We start from the raw sequence: 12,779 nt of genomic DNA on the forward strand, positions 1-12,779 counted from the left end.
CGTGGAAGAGGAAGTTGGATATGCCATTCGATTCTCTTGGGTTAGCAGAGCTGAAAATTTCTCAGGAGCATCTCGAGCCGTCTATTGAAGATGCTCCCACCCTTGAGTTCAACCCACTGCCAGATCATTTGAGTTATGCATTCTTAGGTGCACCCCCTGATAAGGCGTTGGAATATATTTTTCATAATCTAAAGGGTGACCGGACGGATCCTCCCGTGCCTACAGAGGGTTTTTCTCGTGCGTAGCAGGCAGTTGATAGGACTGGTGTTGGTGATGAGCAATACAGGCAATTGACTAGGCGTATGGAGGCCATGCACGACATTCACAGTCATTTTGCTGCAGAGTTGACAAAGGCTTTAGGCAGTATATTTCGAGCCACTGGTGTCGAGGTTGATTGGCCACCTGATCTTTTACCCGAAGAGGGTGATCCTCCCACTAACTAGGTATGCCTTGTATCCTTATTATTACCTTCAATGAGGACATTGAAAATTTTAAGTTTGGGGGTGATAATATAATGATTAGTGTGTGTTGTGTCCATATAGTTCATATAGATTGCATGTTTAGTTGTAGTTCATTCATGTTTTTGCATGATTGTTCATTTAGGACATATTTATTTGCATATTTATTTGTGTTATTAAGTGAGTTCATTTAGTTGCATGTGCATGCATATAGCATGATCCCTTAGGTTGAGCTATTTCTGATTGATTGGTTGATGTTGATGTGAGTGTAGTGATGACGAATATAGGAATATTTAAGTCCTAATGAATTGATTTGCATGCAAAAAACAAAAAAAAATCACAAAGTCTTATAGGATTGCTTTAGAGCTAGATCATGATCATACTTATTTGTTGTTGAGATTTTATCACTTGGTTATATTTAGAATTTGTGGTATTCTCGTAATGACAAAAAGAACACCGAATTTTTAAACTGGAGAAAAACTTGGATTTCATTGCTAGTTGTTATAAGCAAAGCACTTTGGTATCATTAAATTATATAAAAAACATAAAAAAAAGAAAGAATTTAGTTGAATTTTCAAGTCTAATTATATGTATATTATTTAGTCTTAATCTTTAAAAATCTTAGAGCATCTCCAACCGATAAAAACACTTAGCTAAAAATGTGTTAAATATACCATAAATAAATATTATAGAAATTGTGTAAAAATTAATTCACTTCAATGGTACATTCGTGTTAGCTAAAATTTTAGTCAATCTCTCTATATTAGCTATATTTGTCGAACATGTATAGACATGTAGTTAAATTACACATAATCTACTTACCATATCGAAATTATGCATTCTATTTATAATAACTTAAAATGATAAAAATATACTATTTTTAAAATATAGTCAATCATTATAGCCAACTCCACCAGAGTAAATCAGTTAACAGGTTCGACAAATTTTACATAATCAGTATTTTATGTTATTTTAGCCAACCAATTTAGCCAACAACATTGAAAATGCTCTTATAAGCAATTATTTATAATTATTGCATGCACAAGAATGAGTAGAATGTTCTTTGATCCTTTGACAGTTCAACAAGTGTTATAAAAAACAAAGAAAAAGGGAAATAAAATATAGCAGAGAGGCATGGAATACTGGTGTTTAGTGTAAAATACAACACCGGCATTACCGGCTGAGCTGTAGTTTCAATTCATTATTTATAAATACTACTCAATGTTTATCCAAATCTCATGGGGTCAAGGACCCTCCGGACCCCTAGATCTAGGGTTGTTCACGAATCGAGTCAAGCCGAGTTTTGATATAAACGAGTCGAGCTCTATTTTTTTCTGACGAACCGAGTCGAGCCGAGCTTCCTTATCGAACAAAAAAACGTGTTTGAGCTCGAGCTCGTTAACTAACGAGCCGAACACGATCTAGTTCGCGAACAAATTCGAGCCGAGCCGAGTTCGAGTCGTTACCGATCAGCTTGTTAACAAATAGTAATTATCAACTTTGTTGGCCCAACCCAAATTCAAGCCCAGTCCATTATCCACAAATATTAACCCAAAAGTCACCTGGTTCCTTTTCCCATATCTCACCGCCTCTCACATTGCTTCTTCTTCTTCTTCCTAATCATATCTTTGGATTCAATTGAATACACACAAAAAACACAAATAATTAGACACATCTCCAACCTAAATAGCTTGAAAACACACACTTAAACACCAAATACACACAATTGTGTCAATCATGTGCGGTTAATATCAAGAACATGAAGTAGTATATGGAATTATGTTCATGTTTGTCAATTGATTTTAAGTAGTGCAATTTGTTTGCGATATGGGGGAATAGCTCACTACATATGGTCCTCGTCTCTCTCAATTATTGTGTATCTCCATCTTTCCGTATATGTGTATGATTTGGGGTTATGCATTATAAAAATATTCTGAAAATATTGTATTTATTTCGAGTTTTAAGGAGTCGAGGTCGAGCCGAGCTCGAGCCGAACATACAAAAAGCTCAGCTCGAGCTCGTTTTCTTTATGAACACATTTTTGTGTTCGAGTTCAAACTCGTTTCCTTAACGAACCGAGCCGAACCGAGCCCTTACCGACCCGAGCTCAAACTTGTTCGTGAACAGTTCGGTTCGTGAACAGCCCTACCTAGATCCCCCTCTGACCACGAGGGCACATAATGTACATTTACATACAAGATTTTTGTGAGGCAACGACAAGCCACACATGTTTCAAAACTAATTAATACTAACTTATCATATTATAATTTTAAAATATTTATATAAATATATAATAATAATAATAAATTTATAAAACAAATAATATGGTAACCTGTGGTCTTAGTTTAGTAGGATAATTATACTATATCTAGTAGTTTAATAATTTAGTAGTTTAGCGGATATATAACACTATTTTTTTAATAATAGGATAAGGTGAGGTTTTAGTTTAGTAGCATAAGTAGACTATGTGTGTAATAGTTTAAGTAGTTTAGCGAATATATAATATTATTATTTATTTTTAATAATCAAAATTAGGGGATAATTGTTGAAACAAATTATACACAATTTCAATTATTATAATAGAGCGTAGATTATAAGGTGTCACTGGATTTCTCCGATAACTTCGTCATACGCCATATCCCACTATTTACTGACAAGTAAAATTGCAGACCGGTGAGTGCGATGAGATAGCTCAAGTACTTAGGGGCTTATCTCTTGTCGTCCCAGGTTCTGGGTTCGATTCTCACTAACTCCCGAGATTTCTTAGAACATATATTCAATTGTAAAGCAAATAAGCCAAATTAGTAAAAAAAATTGCACACCGATCAATCATGCATGTAGACACGAATTTATATAAAGGTCTTAATCAGCTTAGTATAATGTCTATTCCGCCTCAAAATTAGAGATAAGATCGAAGTTCCGCCCCTAGGCCCTAGTTGATGTCATAACATGCCTACTAATTTTTAGTTAGCTTGAAACAAATAGTAAAGCATTTAAATAAGGGGACAGGTCTTTAGCAACCGTTTGCTGTTTAAAGTTTGTTGAAAAACAATTTATCAGCCGTTGGATGGGGGATTAACGGATGAGATGGCATCCAGACCGCTGAAATTTTCCGCGGTTGGTCTGGATGGACCGCGGAAAATTTCCGCGGTTGGGTGCTGTCCCCTTATCCCCAGCATCCCAACAGCACCTCATTTCACCACAAAAACACCAAAATTTTCAGGAAAAATTCTACTCTCTCCAAGTTTACATTTTAGGCGATTTTGGGGCATTTTCATCAAGAAATTCAAGTTGTTTTGTCAATTCAAGGTATATTTCTTGTCTTAAATTTCACATTTTCATGGCAGATAAATTATTTGCTCGTATATTTCGTCATAAACGTCAAAATGAAAAAAAAGAGGCTATTGATTGTAGTTTACATCTTGATAGTTTAAATAGTAGTGAAGAACCTAAAACCCCTGTATATGTTGAAGATGATGATTTTGTAGATAGAAATGAGGAATTTATTAATTTAGATGACGATTTGGTTGATGTTGAAGATGAAAGTGATGGAAATGAGGTTGTAAATGATAGTGATAATGTTAAGGGTGAGGATGAAGATGATAATGTAGAGGATGCAAATTTGTATGAAAATGTTGATGGGGGGGAGTTCCATATTTGAATCAAATTTTTCAAAGTGTGGATGAGGGCGGTCATTTTTCTAGGGCTTATGCTTTACGAAATGGATTTGCGATTAAAATTCAAGCTAGCCATCGTAATAAAGACAACGAGATATATGGTCGTTTATATGTTTGTAGGCTTTATGGAAAAAGTGTCATCGCCGAGAGTAGTCAAAATAAACGGCGTAGAGAGGTTCTTCCTAAAAGCGAGTGCAAGGTGAGGATGTATGTCAATTATCAAAAGAAAAAATGTCACTGGGAGGTAACTAGCCTTGAATTAGTACACAACCACGGTCTTATTTCCCCTAGTAAGATGAATTTGGTACAACGAGAAAGACATGTCAACACCACGACCCGTAGTTTGATAAAAACGCTTTATGGTTCGGGGGTTCGTAATTGTCAAGTGATGAATGTGATTGGTAACATTCATGGAGGTAATGACAAAGTTGGTTTCAATGTTCAACATGTTAGGAATGTGTTAAGAGACGAGAGGAAGAAAAGGTTTGAGATTAGTAACGCCCAAGCGGGGTTGGACTTGTTGCATAGGTTGAATGAAGAAAGTGGTTCTAAATATTTTATTAGGACCGAAGTCGATGAAGAGAATCGCTTGAAGTGTCTAGTATGGATTGATCCGAGATGTATAATGGCTTACCAAAATTTTGGCGATGTTATGGCTTTTATACCACTTATCGGACAAATAGGTATGCAATGCCATTTGTCCCATTTACCGGAGTCAATCATCATTATCAATCGGTAATTTTCGGGTTTGCATTGATGCGGGATGAACACGCGTCGACTTTTGAGTGGATTCTTCGTACTTGGCTTGAAGGTGTGGGGAATAATCCTCCATTGACTATAATCACGGATCAAGATCAAGCCATGGCAAGCGCTATTGCGGTTGTACTCCCGAATACTACCCATTTATTGTGTTCTTGGCACATTAGTCAAAAATTCCCGGAGAAATTAGCTCAATATTATTCGGCTTTTCCGGAATTCAAGATGAACTTCAACAATTGCATTTATAAATCTCTCACCGAATGTGTTTTTGAAGCTAGATGGGCGTCGTTTGTGGAAAAGTATCACTTGCAAGATCATAAATGGTTAAAGGGGTTATATGAGTTGAAGCACAAGTGGATTCCTGCATATACTAGAAACAAATTTTCGGCGTTTCAAAATAGTACATCGAGGAGTGAGGGGATGAATTCTTTCTTTGATAAGTACGTGAGTTCGGCAACGGGTTTGAAGGAATTCATTGAAAATGCCCAAAAAACATTGGCAAGGCAATTGATGAGGGAGAAGGAAGAAGATTAGGCCATATCCGTGATGGTTGTGTACTTGTTCTCTACCATATTGCATGCTTCGTGGATACTACGCAAGGAGTTGCTCAACACCGGTTATCCGGTGGTCTTTCTAATATACTAGGTATTTTTGGTTAGGACCAATATATTTCATAAAATTTAGTGGACTGTATTGATCGTGTAATTTTCATTCGAATCTATGTATTTTCATTGAATTTTATATGAATTTATATGAATTTTCTATGAATTAAAGTATGAAATTTGAGATTGAAAGTGTACCTAAAAATTTGAGATTGAAAAGTAAAATTTACAAGTCGAACTATACATTACAAATTATTATGAAATGTATTGAAAGGTTTTTTTCAATATTTGGACAAGCGTTGACTTTTGTTGACTTTTTTAAGGAATTTTCAATTTAACGTAAAAAATGAAAAAAAAAATTTGAAAATCACTCATTACCATATTTGAAGACTTTTGAGAGTGGTTTGGATTAGTGGAAGTTAGTTTAGGACTAACTTCCAAAAAATAAGCAATTTCAACAGAAGGTTTGCATGCATGCCTCTGTTTCTGCTCTGTTTTTCTGCTCTGTTTTCTGGAACAAAACCAAAGGGACGGACTGCGGAAATTTTCCGCGGTTGGGCTAAAGAGGGACCGCGGAAAATTTCCGCGGCTGGGCAGGAATTTTTTTGTAATGCAGACTGTATACAGAAATTCACCACCTATAATCCACAAAAATTGCCAACAAAATCGAGCATAATTTACAACCTATAATCCACCAAATTCACCAAAATTGGCAACAAAAATCCCACACACCTATAATCCTCCGAAATCAAGCATAATTCACCAAAATAATCCTCCGAAATCCAAAACAATCCAAAATCCACAAAATCCACCAAAATAAAATCAAATAAAACTGACAATATAAAATCAAATGATATCCAAGTACGTAAACCGACAATATAAAATCAAAAGAAATGCAACTACATAATCCGACAACCTAAAATGAAACGAAATCCAACTACATAATCCGACAACCTAAAATCAAATGAAATTCAACTACGAAGCTTCGTGACGCCTACGCATACGAATCCCGGGAATCCCCCTTGCCTTCCCTAGCTGAAGCTCCCTAGTTATCCTATACCTAAAGGTATCCACCTCCTCCTGCGACCAATTCGGTACCTCGGCTAAGTCATATCCTTGTGTGAAGTAGTCCATGTACTTCATCACATAAACACCACAATCATTAGAGTTTCGTTGCTTTGGCCTGGACGGTAGAACTTGGACCTCGGCTGAAGTAGGGTCAAGCCCCTCGACTGGGTGTACCATATGCAATAGCCTCGGCAACAACCATGACTGCAATGAAATTATGATCCGAGAATGAATATAATATACAATTGGTAAGGACTATATAGAAGACAGTAATAGTAGAGGAACATACCACCACTCGTATATCCTCACGATAATCCGGCTCGTCATTCATTGAATCTATGATAAGACCTTCAAATCTTCTAGTACCGAACATGAACAAAACCCAATGCACATCTCCGACACAACATGGGATGAATATGTAGTCCGCCTCGAGAACGGAAGGGCCAACAGTAGCACTGGAAAACCCGGTAAAGCTACGTAATGCTTTATTCCATGCCCTCTGCAATGTATCTCCACCGACCCTCGATGCTTTTCTGATTTTCTTCACATGTCCTTTCCCAAGAACCATGAAGTAGGGATCCATGAAATAATAGACGGGTTTCCTCTCCCATATACCTCCAGTGTGAATCTCCTCCTCCCGAGTCCTTAGCAATCCCTGCAAGTATATATGAATGCAACAAGTAAAATAAATGCAACAAGTAAAATTAATGCAACAAGTAAAATAAATGCAAAAACTAAAATATATTAGACAACAAACAATACCATATAAGTGTATATGATCCTGTCATCAACCCATGTTCCTGGAGCCAGACTCTGCATAGCTGATGCATGGACGTGATAGTCCTGAACACTAAGACCACCGGGATTCCTCGGCGCCATCCCAAAGCCCCATCCCCAATCTGAATATATAGCATTCTTCTTTGTCATGCTGAGACTCTTAGTGATACTCCACTTCTCCTCTTTCATCCTGCGGGATGCAAGCTTCGCGGGCCTACTAGATGAGGCAATAGCCTGGGGTGGCTGAGACACATGTGGGATGGCTGTGTCATGTCAACGACATCCTGGGCAGGAATGGCTTGAATGTCAAAGTCGTCAGCCAAAGGTGCAATGAAATCTGATTTTATGTTCTGAAATGTGGGAGGTCTGTAGGCGGGTCCTTTGATCTTCTTCATCAATCGAGAGAATGGTGTGAGGAAGGTAGCAGAAATCCTCCCAAACTCCTCCACAAACTCAGGAGGAACCCTAGCATCCAGCTGCTTCAACATATTAAGCCCGGCAACCATCTACAAACAAAAACAAGCAAACTTTTTTTCATTAATTCCACAAGGATATCATATCATCAAGATGAAATAAGTGTGAATGCAAATTTTGTAGTGTGTGGGGGTGTAATGTGAAATATGCATATTTGTAAAACACTTACAACTTCATAGCCCTCGAGGCTATCATACAACTCCCTCGTCTTGTACTGCTGCTGAGGCTGTGGATCGGGCTTCCCTATGCGCATAAAAGATATATCAGTATACCACGCCATGTAATCAGCCTCCAAAGCTATGTCTACCGAGTCATCAACAAGGCCATCCAAATATGAACAAAACCTGGCCTATTTGCCAATATCAATAAACCACCGCACCAGCCAATCCTCCCCAGCAAACGTGGCATCCTTAGCCCCCCTGTAACCAACCATGTTCACCGGTGCACGTGGAATCTGGGGACTAGAACCAAACTGTCTCGACACCCTGTCCGGATGCTGCCACTCGACCACGTCGTAGCATACAAGGGGAACTCGACCGCACCCAGCTAACTGTGCATGTATCATCTCGTTGTCCATAACATCCTCGAACCTAGCATACGGCCTCCAGACCACCTCATCACCAGCAACACCATCAAACTCACCCCTATAGAACGGTAAGCTGTGGTGAGGGCCTGACATCCTGCGCTTCTTCAAAACCCCGACATGAGTATCACTAGCATAGGCCCATCCCTCAGCAACTGGATAATCCTCCTGACCGGGAGATCGTAAAGGCACGCCAATACGAGGAAATCTCTCGTAAGACCAAACCTGTAACACCCAGACACAACAAGCAATGCTCTTGCTGCCCTTCCTTGCAGCAATCTCCAAACCCCGGTATATATGAGCTAACACAGCTGCACCCCAAGAATAATAAGGAATCTCCCGCATATTAATCAACGGGTGCATATATCGAACATGAACAAAAGAGCGGTTGATGTTGGGGAAGAGGATACAACCCATAATGAATAGCAAATATGCCTTGGTATGTACAACCGTGGCCCTCATATTGTTCTTCTCAGGCTTCTGTGCACCATATCTCTCAAACAACCACCCCAGCTTGATTTTATTCTGATACAAAGCCTCCTTCACCTCCTCCTCGGTCAAAGGCTCAAACCAATTATTAGCAAAATACGCCGCCTTGTTCTCTATCACCCCACAAGTCAGCGCATCCCCCTGAACTGGCACCCCTAAAATAAACCCCACATCCTCCAATGTAACAGTCATCTCGCCCTGCCTCGTGAAAAAAGTGTTGGTCTCAGGTCTCCAACTCTCCACCAAAGCAGATATCAACCGAGTGTCAGTAGTCAAGACAACAGCAGGGTCTGCAAAAATCCCAAACCCAAGCATGTGTAGCAATTCCCGTTGTGGTCTTCTTAACTTCCATAAGTGCAATGACTTGTTCCCCGAATAGCTCTGCAACTCATCTCTCCCTGCACCATCCCAAACATCCTCACTGACGTGATACCGATTGTCCCAAATAATATTATGCGCGTTAGGACCCGGCAACATATTCCCGAAATCACCAAAATTATCCATACCTGAAAATATTGTCAACATAATTCATCAATCACCACAATTAAAACACCACATACACAATTAAAACAATTACCACATATAATCACCCAAATTAACCCTAATTTCATAAATTATAAATTCTTAATTTATTTAGAATTTAACACTAATTTTACCAAATTCGAAATTAACTAAATTAAATTTAAAATTAACTAAATTAATTCAAAAAAAATTAACTAAACCCTAATTTCACACTAATTTTTATTAAATTCGAAATTAACTAAAAATTAAAAAAAAATTAACTAAACCCTAATTTCACACTATTTTTTCATTAAATTCGAAATTAAATAAATTAATTCAAAAAAATTAAATTAAACCCTAATTTCACACTATTTTTTCATTAAATTTGAAATTAAATAAATTAATTCAAAAAAATTAAACTAAACCCTAATTTCACACTATTTTTTCATTAAATTTGAAATTAACTAAATTAATTCAAAAAAATTCGATTTTACCAAATTATGCAAATTCGATTTTACCAAATTTATAAACGTAATTCACTAATTAAATTCGATTTTAACCACTAATTAAACCACTAATTCGAAATTAATTCTTCATTAAATATATCCTAAAAATTGAATCAAAATTAAATTTTAATTAAGTAAATCCTAAAAAACTAATATTTTTCAATTTCAAATTATGAACCCTAGAATTTCTCAAAAATCAAATTTAATCATACTACACTTCATAAGTTAATTTATCACAAAGATTCATACATTAATTAACACTAAAAATTCGAATTACATACACAAAATCATATCTACAATAAAAAAACAAACATAAATTTATATCAATAAAACTGTAAATAACATAAAAGAATCGATTATATACCTTAATTGCGAGAAAGAGGAATGATTTTGGCTCGCTGTGTTAGGTTGTGTTAGGTTTTTGGTTGTGCTGCTTCTGCTTCTCTGCTTCTGCGCGGCTGTTGCTGTGTTTGTATATCTGTTTGAGAGAGTTTGTGTTTGCTAGGGATAAGGCAAACAAAAAACGCCACAAACCGCTGAAATTTTCCGCGGTCCGTGGTTAGGGGTATTTTCGTAATTACCCCGGACTGCTGAAAATTTTCGCGGTCCGCCTTTAATCTCAGCCATTCAATCTCCGATCCAACGGCTGCCAATGTGTTTGTTATATACCGGTCTACAACAAACGTTTGTTGTAGACCGGCCCCCTTTAAATAATTCACGTTAATGTTGGTCTACAATATTGTTCACTTATATATTAAACTTTTTTTGTCAAACTTGACGTATCTAATCAAATAGATCTATTTAATATATGGAGATTACCTAATTAAAATTGAGCTCTTATGTATTTTTTCTGTAATCCACATCATTGATCTACAATATTGTTCACTATATTAAACCTTTTTTTGTCTAATAACTTGATGTATCTAATCAAATATTTAATATATGGAGGTTATCTAATCAAAATTGAACTCCTATTTATTTTTTCCCGACAGGATATATATATATATATATATATATATATATATATATATATGTGTATATATATGTGTATATATATATATATATATTTAAACATGGTACCATGTGAGCCAGAAACAAATTCAAATCTAAGATTATATGATACTTCCAATTTCTGTTATAGAAATTGACCGATTTTTTCAAAAATCGCCGATAAATTGCTCAAAAATAGTTGATTGATTAATTTTATTTAAAATAGGTGAATACATAAATAACAAAATTTTCCCCAAGTCCGGTCACAACTCGCAACGCGTTAAAACGATGTCATTGCATAAAAGTTTAAGGCCGGCCCATTCTAGATTTCTATTTCAAACAGCGGCCCATTCTAGAGACATCCATAATATTGGGCTATTCCATCATGCAGCTAGAACCTATACTTAGAAATGGGCTGAAATCATATCCAAATATCAATGACCATTAAGTCCATTAATTATGTGCTAAGACAAGAACTACCTTTCTAAAACAGTACAATACAATTATTAACCGACGAAATTCAAATTAAATCTTAGGACGTTGTTCGGAAGCTAGTTTTTTTTTATCAAAAATTAGTTTTTTGAACCAAATTAGAGATTTAATATTAGTATTTAATAATTAATTTTTTGAAGTAGCGGTTCAGTCTCAAAATACTAACACTTTAAAAAAGTTACTTGCATGAGTCTTTCCACTTAGACGATTGTCCAATATATAAAAAAATAATTAAAACATATATTTATCAAATAAATTTATTAGTAACACATTTGAAATGTGTTCTAGTATTTTAAAATATATTTAAAACATTGTTGGAGTAATTACTTTTGACAATTGCCATGATTTTAATTTAGAAAATTATAAGACATTTCTTGGAGTTGTTGTTGGGCCAATTGTCATATTAGTCCAAGAGCGCTATTTAGTGGGGGTACTTGCAATATATATCCAGGAAGGATTAATTGGACCAAAGGTCCAAAGCAACCAACCGTTAGTAGCAAGCGATGGGCCGCAATCCAATTTATATAGTAGTATATTTTTGTATACATTTATATATAATAATTTTTCTATTGATTTTGGTATATTTTTGGAATATTTAAAAATTTAAATTAGTAATAAATATTGGGGGTTCTTAACCTTTTTTTCTCTGTGTTGTATTTGAACGAAGTTCTCGATTGTAGTTATATTATTGTTGACTTGTCTATGTATATTTGATAATGCATAATATGTTTTTTTTTTGTGTTTTGTAGTATTAGTGATAATTTCGTGTAACACACATGGATAGTGTATATGTGACTATATACTATCGGTGTGTCGATATATATTTTGAAATGCAAAATATATTTTTGTGTTGTATTGATAAGAATTTCATGTAATACACGTGCATTATGATATAAATGTAATTATATATTTTCTATTTTGTAAGTAAGTATTTGATGCTCATAGTACGTCATAAATAATCGTATTAAATGTTAAACAATTAAAAAAATTATGATTTACAAGTGTACTATAAAATTAGTTAGCGATGCTTTTTTATCAGCTACTTAAACCATAATTAATATGATACATGTTATTAAAAATTTGATGTAATTTAACCATGCTATACCAATAATTATTTCAGATATCTAGAATTAAATTTATCACTTTTTAAATGATATATATTATTAAAAATAACATATGTATGCATATATGTGTAAGTGTGTGTATATATATAATTATTAATTACAAAATAATTAATATATTTTAATGAAGATTAGCTATTAATTGATATTAAATATGAAATAATAAATAGAATAAGAGTTAAAATAGTCAATTTACATTAAATAAATTGTCTCACTCAACCCCATATTTGCTCCATTATCTACTATTCTTAATTCCTACTAGTGAAGAATTCCATGAAATTA

The 12,779-nt window shown here is 35.3% G+C and overlaps 1 protein-coding gene across 1 annotated transcript; it reads left to right on the plus strand.

Moving 5' to 3' along the window:
• Positions 1–4,891: 4,891 nt before the first annotated feature.
• LOC141660959 (protein FAR1-RELATED SEQUENCE 5-like) lies at positions 4,892–5,428 on the plus strand. Its single transcript, XM_074467936.1, has one exon. It carries the CDS (start codon positions 4,892–4,894, stop codon positions 5,426–5,428), a length of 537 nt encoding a protein of 178 aa, XP_074324037.1.
• Positions 5,429–12,779: the final 7,351 nt, after the last annotated feature.

This window comes from Apium graveolens, chromosome 5, assembly GCF_009905375.1.
Source record: "Apium graveolens cultivar Ventura chromosome 5, ASM990537v1, whole genome shotgun sequence".
Taxonomy (NCBI): Eukaryota; Viridiplantae; Streptophyta; class Magnoliopsida; order Apiales; family Apiaceae; genus Apium; species Apium graveolens.

What these genes read in the sequence shown, in the direction of transcription:
- LOC141660959 (XM_074467936.1), top strand. Translation starts at nt 4,892, where the DNA reads ATGCGGGATGAACACGCGTCGACTTTTGAGTGGATTCTTCGTACTTGG.